Source organism: Pleurodeles waltl, chromosome 4_2 (assembly GCF_031143425.1).
Source record: "Pleurodeles waltl isolate 20211129_DDA chromosome 4_2, aPleWal1.hap1.20221129, whole genome shotgun sequence".
NCBI classification, from domain to species: domain Eukaryota; kingdom Metazoa; phylum Chordata; class Amphibia; order Caudata; family Salamandridae; genus Pleurodeles; species Pleurodeles waltl.
Window position 1 is genome coordinate 498912048 of NC_090443.1, and position 15991 is coordinate 498928038.

Sequence of the window (15991 nt, forward strand, 5' to 3'; positions counted from 1 at the left end):
AACCTGATGCAATACCACCCCATCGTTTAGAAATCCTGCCCTGTAAGCAAGATATGCACAGTCACTCCAATGAGTAACAAACCCTGCTTAACTTAAAAAAATAAAAGTTGGCCCATTTGTTAGACTATGAATTTCAAATGTAAAGTGGTAAGCAAGGTCTACCAAGAGAAGCCTTCTGCATTAAACAACCAAGAAATGGTGGCAACACTACAGCAAGGTGACGTAGTTACTCAGATACTCCAGCTCCAACAGGGAAATTCCCAAAATGATGGTGTATAACAATCCATGACCATCAAATTCCGAGAGAAAAAAACATCGTTTTTGGTTTAAGATAAACAGTTACCACTTACTGTCTCTCAAGATCTGATTGACTAACATGCCTCTGTAGCTACAGAGACCCCTTTAAGCAATGCCTTAATGCTGCCTTACCGTTGGGTAGCGGTTGAGGTATGGTTTGAGCAATGTTTGCGCCTCAGACTGGTTTTCTTCTCCGGACCCTGTTAATTGACCAGAAGACATTTAAAATTACATCAAAGTTGACAGAGACAGATATTTGTCAAAGCAGGAAATTTCTACAGGCAAAACTCTAAGGCTGGTGGGGGGGGTGTTGGAGGTGAAGAAATGCAGAGGCAACCTGAGGGTAAGTGGTGGAACAAAGAAGTGCATTTGAACAAGCAGGGGACACTGATCATTGCAGATGGTTTGTAAAAAAAGAAAAAAAAAATACAGAGCCCTTTGCTCATGTTGTTTTGTATATTAGCAGCATTACTGGCCAAAATATAACACACAAAAACAAATCAAACGTATTTTACATTTTAGCGTCATTTTAAATGAAATACATAAGAAATTCAATATTTATGTAATGTGAAGCAGAAAACCAAAGAGTCAACCGGTATATTCTGTTATGAATCATGTTCATTCTAGTGACAATGGCACTTGACCAGATAATGCTACCTCAAAAGAATTCTACTGTGCACACATAGGTGGGCGAGACAACATATTAACAGGGAGAGTCAAACCAGAGCAGAGCCAAGGTGGGTTCTGACTTTTAATAGCCCTCGCAAGAGCTGATCCTTAAAACATTTTAACATGTAAATTATGCAACAAAGATCATTTTGAGTGTATTTTTAACACACAGATGTTTCACCTGGATATAGCAGACTATTTGAGAAGTATTTATTATAAGGGATAGTTTTTAAACTTGAACTGACAAATGTTCCTGCCCGACCCTGATGACAATGCAATTAGTAAATTAGGAGGCAAGTCAATTGTCATCTGTCCCTTATATTTGACCTACACTCTTATTATAGATGGAGCAACATGATAGGTTATTATATCAACCCCAAGCTAGTTTCTGGGACACCACACATTCTGACTGACTTCACATTTGAAGGTGGTTTCATACATGATAATGAACAAAAAGGAGGCTCAGTGAAAAAGTGTTTGCCTAGGATCATGCAATTTGGTCAAACAGGGAAACTGGCCTTAATCCAAGATTTTCAAATTTCACACTGTAAATCAGCAACTAGATGGTTCTCTCTCTCTCTCACATCAAAGGTTAATTCATTGCCCTTAATTCTTGGAGGATAAGATTTAGAGCACGAGTAACAGGCACAAACCACATGCTATTTTAGGCAGTTTTACATTTTTTCTCCATCATTCATGTGCATAGGAAGTGACACCACTGCATTTCCCAACATCCATCTGCAAAGGAATTGACATCACTGGATTGCTCATCACCCAGCTGCACAGGAAGTGACATTACTGGTTTCCCACCAAAACCATATTTTAAAAAAGTCTTTAAAAGAAGAGGCCAAGCAAGATGACTTCAGTTTTCATCATCCATCTTCACAGGAAGTGGCATCACTTTCTGTCTTTTGTCTACTTCAGTCAACCCTCGAAGGTGTCCCATCGCCCAGGCATTCCCATCAAAGGGTGGACAGAGTCTAGGGTATCACCCTTTGGGCCTATTAGGACCATGAAGGGCCTTCGCCTAAAACCCTTATTCCACAGAAAGCGCAAAGTAAGATATTATCATGTGCCTCAACTAGTACCCCACTCTGGTACTCCCCACAGTCACACCCATATGTAGATGACTCAGATTCTCAAATAGCATTCACACATTTGAACATAACACACAGACCCAACTTTGTATACATTCCATTAAATACCATGCATGCTCAAACTACAAAACACACATTCCAACTTATGCTTATAAATGATCACTCTGCAATGCTCCATACACCAGACATAGAAGACCACATCAAAGTGCTTAATCTGTAACAAAATAAGAGCTGCGACTCTCGTCAGGAGGCCATTGCAGCTTGCTCCACCCATTGCTTCTGCCAGTGACAGTACTATCACAACTACTAACCATCACAATCCTGCAAGTGTAACAATTCAGACTATTCCACACCCATAAACTGGAAGAATGTCTTGAGTGACAGGTATTCATCATTTTTATTGTATACTGAATTAATAAACACCTGTCATTCTTATCTCTGAATTAGACAGAGCCACCATCTGGTAGGCTGTCATAAGTGCTGATGTTGACAATTAGGTGCTTGTGCCGAGCACCGGAAACCACCGGAAATGCAAGCACTGCGTCATCACTTATCACTAGCTTGACACCATCTTCAGAGAAACATGGTTAATGCTCACATCTTTGTGCATCCTAGACAACTTTCTTTCTACAGGCAAGAGCATAAATCAAGTGGACCACATACATGGGAAGGAAGGAGGCCTCTCTGTCATCTATAATTCCTCCTGGCCTGTATCCTAGATAAGCAAATAATACTCAACTTTCCGGAGCTGCTGCCATTCCATTTCTCTCTCTCTCTCTCTCTCTCTCTGCAACTTAGACCGCCACCTTAAACGTCATCTACAAGCCGCCCAGGCAAAACAACGGCTTCATGGATGAACTCTTTGATCTCCTCACCCCCTTGTCCATCCAACACGACCACAGTATCCTCGTGGGTGACTGAAAGCATCCCTGACAACACAATCTCATAACAAGACACCCCTCTTCAACCTCATTAATACACTCAACATGGAACAGCATGTCACACAACTAACAGTCTAAAAGTCAGATCCTTCACCTTGTCCTCTCAACATCACCAACAATCCAATGCAACTCACCCATATCCTGACACTGGTTTGTTGGTAGGACCCTAAGCATGAAGATGGAGATGGCAAATTAGTCTGTCTAAAGTCAACAACGCAGAAAACCAAACCTTCAGATCCTTCAAAGACATCTGCATAGACTACCTAATGCTTTAATTCACTTCTCACCCTTTGAACTCTGTCCAATGCCAGCACCTTTTTAAAGAACTTCAACAACGTTTTGGTAAGCTATTTGAACATCCACCTCCCAATGAAAAAACACAAGTGCAAGCCAAAGTCCTGAGCATCCTGGTACTCTGAAGAACTTACTGACAATAAACAATCCATCCAGAGACAGGAAAAAATGGAAGAAAAACAGAACTTTTAAGGACCTCTTGATATTAAAGTTCCTCTCCTCAACATGCAGTCAGCTTGTGGATGCCAAACCCTAACAATCTCCTGAAATCCAATATCGAAAGAACCCCAAATCTTGCCTTAAGCAATTCAGCCACATGATTGTTCTAGTTGATATAGCGGTAAGAGACTACCCTCCTCATCAATATCCCAAATTTAGAAGATAACATTCATAATTATAAACTGGGACCACTCAAGAACTGTATTCTAGATCAAAATTAAGTTTAAAAGATTTATTACAGAGTCATTCACAAAACATTGCAGAGGCATGCATACTTTTGTCAAAGATTCAGAAAGCAAAAATACAAAATCATAAATTACACCAGAATCCTAATCAGTTAATATAAAAAGCCTCTGAATTCTAAATGTCAAACTCATGTAGAGTACTGACAAACTCCTAGCGAGGAAGAAAACATCAGACCAATCAAAAAGAGTCTTGAGAGGAAAATGAGTTGTTTACCCAGTCCCTCAAAAGCAGAGGCTTTTATACATATTTTATGCATATTAATTAAAAACAAAAAATTTAGCAAGGTATAATCATTGCTAGGTTGAGTTGGCAAATCAAAAAACTAGTTCCTAAATTGTAGTTGTCCTTAACACTAACCCACTTCTTAAGGTAAGAGAAATCTCCTGTTTGCTTCCTCAGCAACTGCACTCTGGAGACGTAAGACCCAATATGATTTTTAGTTTTTTTAAACAACAGCACATACAATCATGTCCTTCTGTATGTTTACATCTGAACGTTCAGTGGAAATCCTTCAAAATGATACCTCAAATACCCGATAGAAAGTTTTATTCATAATACATGTTTTCCATTACTACAATCTATTTACATCATTGCATTCCGTGTTCTGCTGAAACTGGGAAAAGAAGACTTGCAGCGTGCCACTGATTGAGAGGCAGAATGAGCAGGAGCAACATGAGCAGCACACCAAAAACTGCATTCAATTTAATTAAACTGTTTCATCATTAAAATGTGGCATAACTATACAACATTATTTATCAATCTTCTAAATAAGTTAATCATATAGTTTCAAGTGAAAAATAATTAGTTCATCGGTTGCTGTCATTAAAATTACTAATTGACACAAATAACTAGTCACCCAAAATTTCACATCAGAAAATCTTTAACAACCACCCGCCCCTCTCTGACTATTTTTCAATAATCACTAAATACCCCATTAATTAACTCAATTAATCTGCTCTCAGTTCATTGATTCGTCAAAACCTTCATCTTCTTAGGTAATTGTACATTTTCCTACAATTGTTTTACTTGTTTTTTTTAAACGTATTTTATTGGTTTTCAATACAACACATATGATACAACGCATTCCCCCCAAGGAGGGCCCTGGAGCTCAACAATAATGTGCCATGTCAATATTTGCCCGTAGCTCGTATCTCTTGTTCTACAGTTATCATTGCTTTACATGCGACTTGTAAGTGTTATTGGATCACAGCATGTGCGTAAGCATCTATTAAAGACTTGATGGACCAAGTTTTATATAATAGCAAAGAGAAACTCTCGACATCTCTATGATGTGGGCCTCCCTCTGAGAGGATCAAACTCCACCCCCCTCCACACTTGTCGCTTGTGTGGCTAGTTACTTTGGTATGTCAGTGGTTTTCGGGTTACTGGTAATTACCCCATAGGGCAGCAATCTGTGTCTGCCAGTAGTCAGCTCTATCAATTTTTTCAGGGGATGGTTATGTTGCTATGGGTCTGTTTCGAAAGGTCTTTACTAGGTTTCCTCTAAGTGTGAGAGGGGTTCTGTGTCCCGTGACGTTCCCTCCTCCCGGTGTTCCTAGTCGAAGACCAGTGTGCTCTATGCAAGGGCCCTCTCCACTGGCCCCGGGCCTCTCCGTGCATCTCGATTCCTTATTATTTCCTCTGCTTAGACCCATTTCAGGACCTCCCTCTTCCATGTATGTACCCAGGGGCCCGCTGTTGCTTTCCATGTCATTACAATTTCTCGCTTGGCTAAGACCAAGGCCAGATCTTGGAATTGATTCGTGTTTTTATGTTCAGCCTGCCGGTGATATCCTCCCAGCAGACAATGTCTGGGATCATTAAGTATCTCACGCTCAATAGTTTCATTAAATTGTTGCATGATCGTGCGCCAGTACTCACGTAATATTGGACAGTGCCAAAACATGTGGATGAATTCGGCTCCCTCTTCCCCACATCTTGGACATCTGGCCACTGTCACCACCAAGTGTCTCCTAATCCTGCCTGGAGTCAAGTATGCTCTGTGTAAAACATAGATGTTGATCAATTTGAATCAGGCGTTCCTAGAGGCTCACGGGGTCCAAGTCAAGATTTCCTCCCAGTCAGTGTCTTCTATGGGAGACCCCAAGTCTACTTCCAACTTTTGTTTAAGAGCCGTCAGCGGTTGACACATCGTAGTCCTTATTTTTCTGTAAAGGCTGGTCACTGCCCTATGTGTCCCCGTGGCGCTCACCAGGTATTGAGTCACCTCTGATATGGGTGGTTCTGTTCTCCCAGTCTGCCAGTGTCGACCCATTGTGTCAGTGATTGCCCTGTGGAGTAGGAAGTGCCCTGTGGGAATTCGATATCTGACTCTAAAGTATTAGAAGGATAGCAGGGAGTCGGCTTTGTACAGGATGCCCAAGGTAATTGCTCCTGTCGCCTCCTACCTCAAGAGTCTTCCCCAGTCCCCACTATGTGGCAGTGTCAGTAGACATCTTAGTGGTATCTCTGGTGAACAGGGCCTAGTACGCCGTATTTTACGGCGGTGACGTTGCCAACATTTATGGATTACTATTAATTCATTGGGTCCAGAGGTTGATGGGAGGTCAGGGTGAAAGATATCCCTGGTCAGCGAGGGTAGGTCGGGGGGTAAAAGGCGTAATCTTGCGATCTTGCACCATGTGGCTCGACATCTGTAGGAAAGTACCATCTTGCCTGGCATGTTACCCCCATATTTCACTGTATATATGTTGTTTTAGTTGTATGTGTCACTGGGACCCTGCCAGCCAGGGCCCCAGTTCTCATAAGTGTGCCCTGTATGTGTTACCTGTGTTATGACTAACTGTCTCACTGAGGCTCTGCTAATCAGAACCTCAGTGGTTATGCTCTCTCATTTCTTTCTAAATTGTCACGAACAGGCTAGTGACCAATTTTACCAATTTACATTGGCATACTGGAACACCCTTATATTTCCCTAGTATATGGTACTGAGGTACCCAGGGTATTGGGGTTCCAGGAGATCCCTATGGGCTGCAGCATTTCTTTTGCCACCCATAGGGAGCTCTGACAAGTCTTACACAGGCCTGCCACTGCAGCCTGAGTGAAATAACGTCCACGTTATTTCACAGCCATTTTACACTGCACTTAAGTAACTTATAAGTCACCTATATGTCTAACCTTTACCTGGTAAAGGTTGGGTGCTAAGTTACTTAGTGTGTGGGCACCCTGGCTCTAGCTAAGGTGCCCCCCACATTGTTCAGGGCCAATTCCCCGGACTTTGTGAGTGCGGGGACACCATTACACGCGTGCACTATACATAGGTCACTACCTATGTATAGCTTCACAATGGTAACTCCGAATATGGCCATGTAACATGTCTAAGATCATGGAAATGCCCCACCAATGCCATCCTGGTATTGGGGAGACAATCCCATGATTCCCCGGGTCTCTAGCACAGACCCGGGTACTGCCAAACTGCCTTTCCCGGGGTTTCACTGCAGCTGCTGCTGCTGCCAACCCCTCAGACAGGTTTCTGCCCTCCTGGGGTCCAGCCAGGCTTGGCCCAGGAAGGCAGAACAAAGGACTTCCTCAGAGAGAGGGTGTTACACGCTCTCCCTTTGGAATAAGGTGTCAGGGCCACAGCAGCATCCAAAAACCCTAACCGCGACCCTTGCAGCTAGCAAGGCTTGGTTGTGGTCTTTCTGTGGGAAAACACTTCTGCACGACTCTTCACGACGTGGGACATCCGTCCTCCAAAGGGGAAGTTTCTAGCCCTTGTCGTTCGTGCAGAATCCTCAGCTTCTACCATCCGGTGGCAGCTTCTTTGCATCCACAGCTGGCATTTCCTGGCCATCTGCCCACTCCCGACTTGATCGTGACTTTTGGACTTGGTCCCCTTGTTCCACAGGTACCCTCGTCTGGAAATCCATCATTGTTGCATTGCTGGTGTTGGTCTTTCCTGCAGAATTCCCCTATCACGACTTCTGTGCTCTTTGGGAACTTAGGTGCACTTTGCACCCACTTTTCAGGGTCTTGGGGTGGGCTATTTTTCTAACCCTCACTGTTTTCTTACAGTCCCAGCGACCCTCTACAAGGTCATATAGGTTTGGGGTCCATTCGTGGCTCGCATTCCACTTCTAGAGTATATGGTTTGTGTTGCCCCTATCCCTATGTGCCCCCATTGCATTCTATTGTGACTATACATTGTTTGCACTGTTTTCTATTGCTATTACTGCATATTTTGGTATTGTGTACATATATCTTGTGTATATTTGCTATCCTCATACTGAGGGTACTCACTGAGATACTTTGGCATATTGTCATAAAAAATAAAGTACCTTTATTTTTAGTATATCTGTCTATTGTGTTTTCTTATGATATTGTGCATATGACACTAGTGGTACTGTAGGAGCTTCACTAGTCTCCTAGTTCAGCCTAAGCTGCTCTGCTAAGCTACCTTTTCTATCAGCCTAAGCTGCTAGACACCCCTATACACTAATAAGGGATACCTGGGCCTGGTGCAAGGTGCAAGTACCCCTTGGTACTCACTACAAGCCAGTCCAGCCTCCTACAACATCCATCTGGTCAGCCATTGCAGTTGGCTTGCTAGATAACAAGCTTCGATTCAAAATGGGGGGCGGCTAGTCCTCCCTCCTTGAGTGAGTGCTGCAGTGCCATGAGTGCCAGTCTCCGTCTGCCTGTTCCCCATATGAATCCCATGATCATAGAGTTCAATTCTTTAAAGAAGGTGTCCGGGATTCATACTGGTAAGGTCGTAAAAAGATACAGCAGACGGGGCAGCACGATCATCTTCAGAAGTGCCACCCTGCCTGCTACTGAGAGTGGCAGGGTAGCCCAGAATATCATGGATCCTCGAATGCCCCTCCGAGCCCGCTGCACATTGCCCTCGAACAGGTCCTGGACACTATGATAGACTTGAACTCCCAGATATGTCAGGCTCCTAGGTTCCTACTGCAGGTCTCTAAGGTCTGGGGGAGTGGTCCTTCCCTCCATTGTCAGAAATAAGCTGGATTTTTGCCAATTCACTTTCAACCCAGACAGATTGCCAATCTCTGACAAGTCCTGAGCTCTCTGCAGATCATCACCCGCATCCTTCAAAAAGAGGAGGAGGTCATCTGCGTATAGCGCAATATGGTGGGTCTGCCCTGCTAGGGTGAGACCCTCATAGGCTCTTCCTGCTCTGACCATACAAGCTAATGGTTCTACTGCTAATGCAAAGAGCAGAGGGGAGAGAGAGCAGCCCTGCCTAGTTCCCCTAGCCACCCTGTAGCACTCCGAGATAGTGCTGCCTGTGCGGACTCTGGCTGTCGGGTCACTGTACAACAGTCTTGTTCAGGCTATGAACCGGTCCTCCAGCCCAAATTTGCAGAGTACTTCATATAAATAGCACCATTCCAGGCTATCAAAGGCTTTTACAAAGTCTTCAGCAAAGATCATCGTCTCCTGCCTTTCGTAGCCATCACTATGGAGTAAAGCAAAAAGGCGTTGTATGTTCATCGCTGTTTGGCGTCCTGGGATAAACCCAGCCTGGTCAATATGTATCGGGTGTGGCATATGGCGGCTGAGGCGCAGCACCAGTATTTTACTCAATATCTTATAATCTACTGACCGCATCGAGAGAGGACGGTAGGAAGCCACATTTGTGTGGGATTTCCCAGGTTTCAGCAATGGGATGATCAGGGCTTCTCGGGGAGATGCAGGGAGGGTCTGACATACAGTAGCCTCCTCATAGATGACAACTAGTCGCGGCCCCAACTTGGAGAGATATGTTGAATAAAATTCTATCGGTAGCCCATCTGGACCAGGTGTTTTATTGCGCGCAACACTGGCTATGGCCTCTCTCACCTCTGCTACAGTGACCGGTGCTACCAGTTCGGTTGCTTCCTGTTCCGTCACAGTAGGGAGCGGAAGATGTTGTAGAAAGGCATGAATCTCGTTGTCTGTTGGGTGTAGCTTACTGGTGTATAGGTCAGCATAGTATTTGTGAAATTCGTCATTAATTGCAGTCTGGGAGCTAATGCTATGTCCCTCAGGATGAGTGAGTTCAACTATAGCAGAGCCTTTTTTCGCTGGGTTCGCCAGCCATGCCAGCAAGGAATTTGCTCGGTCTCCCTCCGCGTGTGCTTGTGCCAAAAAGGCCTTATAATCATAACACCACAATCGGTCTATCGCTTCTGCCATTGTCTTTTGTGCAGTCATGAGTGATGTGTGGAGCTCTGGGGCATTGGGGTGTGTCTGCTCTATTTTCCGGTGTTCCTGTTCCGCAACTTCTATATACTGCTAGCAGCTCCCGACGTCCGCCGGCCGCTGCTGCAAGACAATACCCTCTAATAACCACTTTCAACGTGTACCATTCTAGTAGTTTGAAGTTGCCGATCCCTCATTAGTCTCGAAGTAAATGACTATTGCCGTGCCAATGGTGTGTTTAAAGGCCTCATCTTCTAGTAAAGATGGTTGGAGTCGCCATGTAGGAATTGTCGTTCGTATTCGGGACCACCCAAGTCTAAGGAGTAATGGGTTATGGTCTGAAATTGTGCGGGCCAGGTATTTGCTCATATGTGCTAGTTCATGTTTCTCTGGTGTACAGAGGAAGTTATCTAATCGGACATGAAGATCATGCATAGGTGAACAGAATGAATAGTCTGATGAATGAATGTCATCTTTGTGTTGGATGCACCAAGTATCAACTAGGACCCAGTTTTGCTGTAATGCGAGGTACATTTGGGTTGTTCTAGTAGTAGGAGACGAAGGTAGGGGGGTCTTAGCTATCTAAAGTCATGTCTGCTATACAATTGAAGTCCCCTCCCAATAGAATCGGTCCCGTTAAGTGCGATGCTAGTCATTCTGGTACGGAGGCTAGAAATCCCCCCTGATCTGTATTGGGGCCGTAGATGCTACCTAGTATTATCTCTCTCCCATCCAGCTTTCCGGTAATTATAGTGTAGCGCCATAGTGGGTCTATGATGGTCCCCTTATGTTGGTATGGTACCCTGGGCTTGACCCATATGAAGGTCCCTCTGGCAAAGGCAGAATAGGTGGTATAGTATACCTGTCCTCTCTACCGCTTTTTAAGAGCACGGCCCTCAATAGCATCTAGATATGTCTCTTGGAGCATCGCTATTTGGATTCCCCATCTATTGAGGAAGGAGAATACCTTACGACGTTTAGCCATGGAGCGTATCCCTCTAGTATTCCATGTGAGGAATTTTAGATTTAATAGTAATTCGTATAATCCAGGGGAAGGCGCCTAGGCCCCCTGTTCACCCTGTAGGGGCCCTACTCACTGTGACATAATTATATGGCTTGTCTAGGCAACACAACGTGCACTGAACTATGAACAAACAACTTTCTCACCAACTCCCCTTCCCCAGGGCAAGGGACATATGGCCTCATTATGACCCTGGCGGCCAACGGTAAGCTAGCGGTAACACCGCCAACAGGCTGGCAGTGTTCCGCCAGCTATTATGACCGTAGCGCTATAGCCACGGACATACCCCCGGACTCTCAACTATACCGCCAGGCTTTTGCCTGGCGGTTATAATCCCCAGGGCAGCGGTGCAAGCACCGGTGCCCTGGGGATTATGAGTCCCCGACCGCCAGCATGGCCATGGCGGTAAACACCGCCATGGAAAGGCTGGCGGTAAGGGGGACTTGGGGTGCCTCTGGGGGCCCCTGCACTGCCCATGCACCTGGCATGGGCAGTGCAGGGGCCCCCAGGCATAGCACCGACGGGTGCTACTGCACCCGGTGCACATCAGCATTGCCGCAGGCTCTATTACAAGTTGATGTGACTTTTCTGCTGGGCCAGCAGACGGTAAAACTGTTACCGTCCACTGGCCCAGCGGAAAAGTCGTAATAGGGAGCCAGAAATACCATCAGCACAGGCGGTATTCAGGCTCCCGCAGCCTCTGCGGTCTTTTGAAAAGACCACCAAGGTTGCAATGAGGGCCATAGTGTCTTCGCCCAAACTATCAAACAACAAAATTTCAACAATGATCATAGTCACTACTGTGCAGACCAGTGTGTGTAGGGGGTGGTGACTTCATTGCTCAGCAGCTAGATGCTCTGGAATTCCCCTGGCCCGCCCCTTCCCCTCCGGTCACTTTAGGTAATGTATATGAGGTTCCGACATTGCAAGGAGTAGACATTAGTGTCAGTAGTGGGAAGAGAGTATGCTTCACTGTTCGCACTGTCTATTTAGGATCTAATCCACTGAGTAGCAAATAATGGTGTCATTGGGGTTCTGCCGTGGTAGACTGTTCTCTTTCATATAAGTTCATAAGCTGTGTTTGGGGAAACCACAGGCAGAACAATGCTCAATTGAGGGGAGGTTGCTGTCTCACTATCGGAGTCTGAGTGCTCATCTTCCCTCTGTAGGTGCGAGGGCAGAGTTCCACTTGGTGCCTCTGATGACCCACCCACAGCGCAACCGCCGCCATCACCTGCTGCCTTTTTTCCTGTGCTTCTTGGGGGGTGGGTCAATCATGTGTGATGGTTGTTGCCTCCTCGATCTGTGTTGGTGTTTCCTCTTATTGTGTTGCGACATAGTGTTTGGGCCTAAGTCCGATCGTGGCTCCAGCCAGGCCATGCTTCCTCCGGAGCAGTGAAGAACTCCACCCCTGTCTGTGTGACTACACAGAGTCTAGCTGGGAACAACATGGAATAAGGGATCTCTAGTTCTTCAAGCCGGCGCTTCACAGAAGTATATGCTGCCCTTCGCCATTGGACTTCCCAAGAAAAATCCGGGAATATAGATAGTTTACTGTTTGCTATTGTCAGCTCATCGTTTTGCTGGGCGTGGAGTAGTATATGATCCCTATCTATGAAGTGTAGAAGTCTCGCTATCACCGGGCTCGGAAGAGTACCTGGGGGTGGTGTTTTACTAGGTACTCTGTGAGCTATCTCCAGTGGGAAGAAGGGCGAGAGTCCCTCTGGAGCTACCACTGCTTGAAACCAGTCCTCCAAGTATCTCACCATGTCAGAGCCTTCACTTTTTTCTGGGATGCCTATTATCCTGATGTTGTTATGCCTCGCTCGGTTTTCAGCATCTTCTGCCCTATTTTCCAGTGCTTTGAGGTGGTTGTCCATTGTGTTCAGGCGGCTGTCGGTCAGGGCCAAGGCGGGAACTGCATCCGCCAAGTCTTGTTCTCTCGTATTGACTCTCTCCGCCAGCCTTTTGTGGTCATCCCGCAGGAGGCCCAGGTCTATATTCAGCATGTCTATCTTGGTTTCCAACACTGTCCAGGAAGCTGCAATGGCTTGGTGTACATCCTGAAGTGTCCGCGTGACAGGTGCTGTCTCCGCCATGAGGTGTGTGACTGGGTCCGCCGCCTCCGTATGTGGTCTGGGCCGTAAGGGAACCCCCATGTCGCAGTCTTTTTTTGAGGGCCTTCCCCATTTGGAGTCCCCCACTGCAGGTGCGTCTGATTGGCCGGGGTGGTTCTCTTGGTCCTGGCTGGTGTTCCGGGGTTGCGCAGTGGTAACCAGCGTTATCTTGAGGCAGATTGCCTACCCAGCCTGAGCAGTTCTCTCAAGGCGCTGTGTGTCTCAAATTTGGATATATCTGTACTGCTTCCGATTAAATTGCACTCCTATTCTCAGTGTGGAGAGAATTCCTCCCTGCAGTTCCTCAGTGGTGCACCGGTGCCCCGGTGATTACCTCGCCGCACTGTTGATTTCCTCTCTGCACCAAATCTCCTGCCCCCTTTCAGAAAACGTTGCTGCTAGCTCTAGTAGTTGTGCCACCACTCCTGGGAAATATGGGGCCTATTGTAGTACATTGTTCCCTGCTCTGTGTGCTCATCAGCTGGTATTGGCAACAGGCCGGTAGTATGCGCCCATTCGTGGTCATGGCATTGCTCTTATGTGCCTCCTCTGTCCATGTGGGCTATTCAGGGTGTCCTTACCCCCTTCTGGGTTCTGTGCTCCTCCTCGTCCCGGGTAGAGTGCCGGAAGAGCACCGGGTGTCAGTCTCCGTGTGGGCCTACCAAGGAGACCCCCGCCACTCAGGTCTCCAGCGGTGCGCGCAGGTCGGGGCCCCACAGTCATATCCTCTTCTTACCGGCAAGGTCTCAGCAGGTGCGGGCCTTCCACAACATCATCAGCGCTCTCTGCCTTCATGTGTTTTGGTTTGGATTCTCCAGGTCCTCCGAGGCTTGGGCGCTATGTCGCGGGAGCGCCGTCCCAATGTTCCAGACACGCAAGCCTCTGGCGCTGTCTCCAGTGCTAGCATCAACGTCTCTTTGGAGTTCCGCTGCCTCAACTCCTCATCAGGGGCGAGAATCCAGGTTTCTCGCACCGCCCCGGTCGCCGCACCTCAGCGTTGTCGCTCCCGGCTCTCAGCGGTCTCCATGCCCAAGCATGGGCGCCACTGGAGGTGGGTGCACTGCTGTCGGTTCAGGCGCTTTCGTCGGCTCTCGCGCCACTGTCTCCTCTGGGCTCCGCCACCTCCTCTCCTCACCTGTGGCAAAAATCAAGCTTTCACGCCCTGCCCCGATCACCACACCTCAGCAGGGTTGTTCTCAGCTCTCATCGGCCGCCATTTTAGGTGGGTGCGCGCTGCGGAGAGCCGATTCGGGAAGACACAGTGATCCCCGGAGCCGTCCACCAGGTTCCTGGATAACTCTGGGACCTGTAGAGTATCTCCAAGTTGGTTCCTTTTGCAGGATGGGTCGTGGGGGTTATTGGGCAGCCACTGGTCCCAGAGCTCCTGTATTCTGCTGCCTACTCTATGCGATGCTTGGCCACGCCCCCAATTGTTTTACTTGTTGATACATATGGTCATTATAGTCATCCATTTCCATTTCCAGCAACCTTTTTCTTGATTTATTATAGCTCCTATTTATAGGAAGCTGACCCAGTGTGTGGTGGACATCTATGGTCTTACACCTTATACTGGGTCCAAGCAAACCCCTTTTACATAGTGTTACACTGTCTAGACAGCCAAGGCTCTCTAGGGTAGCTATGGTGAACAGCCAAGACTTACCTAGAAGGCATGTGAAGCACTTGCAATACCACAGTAGTCACACAGTCACTTCTCACATATGAAAGGAACCCCACAGTGGTGCAAAAATAAAGGTTCTTTATGATAGGCACATTAGACTAGACTACCATTGGTATACCTCCCTCTGGAGGTATAAACACACATGATATCCTCGGGTAAGTAATCAGGCAAAGCATTTATTAGCAGGGGCACCATAGGGGCCAAACCATATACTAAAAAAAGGGATACGAACAGGAGTCCCCCACCAGATCGTATGCAGTGGTTAGACAAGCGCTGGGAGAGAGTGGAACCCCAAAAGGTGAGTACCTAGAAGATCCCAGTGGCTGGGTGCAGAGCGGTAAGTTACCCGGTTTTCCCATAGACTAGCATTGGGACGTTGTGGTTTTGAAAATGCAGAAGCAGGACAGGACCAGTGAAACCCAAGGGTGGATTCTGGGTGCAGAAGACCTGTAAAACAAGGGGACAGAGTTCAGTCCATGCAGGAGTGTCCAGGTGGGGCAGGAGCCAACGCCCATCCGTCTGTAGCTGAGGATCCAGGTCGACAGTGAGGGATGAAGTCCAGCTGCGGGGTCCAGGAGCGGCAGAGGAGTCTCTGAGGTTGCCTACGAGCTGTCCCTTTGCGGGTGCTGGATTGCAGGTGGGTCAGCGGTCAGGACGGCCAACCACAAGCAAATGCAGGAGGAGCTGTTGCACGTTTTGAAGAGCTGTCGAGGACCACCAAAGTCCTGGGGACTCGACCCTTGGATGGGAGTCTGGCTGACCTCAGAAAACAGGAGAGCCAGCAGAGGCAGTTGGAGCCCCCACAAGCAAACCACTGGCAGCAGGCACAGAAAGTTGCAGTGAGGCCCAGTCAGCACACCTGAAGAGTCCCACGTCCCTTGAGAAGCAGAGACAAGACTATCCTTGCAGTGGTAGAGTCCTGGAGGGTGTTAGAACTGATTGGCGAACACCACCACCAATATTACCTAACCATTCACCTACCTTACCAAGGATACTCCCTAGGTCTCTTACCCAGGATCCTGGTTCCAATAATCCTGGTTCTGTCAATGTCCTAATTCCATGAATCAAATTAGTTATAATATTAATAAAACAATCAATTGCTCTGCTATAATCAGATATGTAAGTACAACACCTCATTGCCTTAACTTCTTTACAAACCCTGCCTTCTTTTACGAAGATAATAATTAAGGGAAGACAGTTCTGCATAATCAGTGCTCTAATTGCTATCATTTCCACATTTACTA

At 46.9% G+C, this 15991-nt stretch overlaps 1 protein-coding gene across 2 annotated transcripts in view; it reads right to left on the bottom strand.

Annotated features, from left to right (window-relative positions):
* The window catches only part of LOC138293005 (tetratricopeptide repeat protein 39A-like), a 237501-nt gene that overhangs the window by 68990 nt on the left and 152520 nt on the right, over positions 1-15991 (bottom strand). For both annotated transcript variants that reach the window (XM_069231963.1, XM_069231962.1), the window contains exon 10: positions 430-497. In XM_069231963.1, the coding sequence (XP_069088064.1) occupies positions 430-497 (68 nt within the window). The remainder of the gene's footprint in view (positions 1-429; positions 498-15991) is intronic.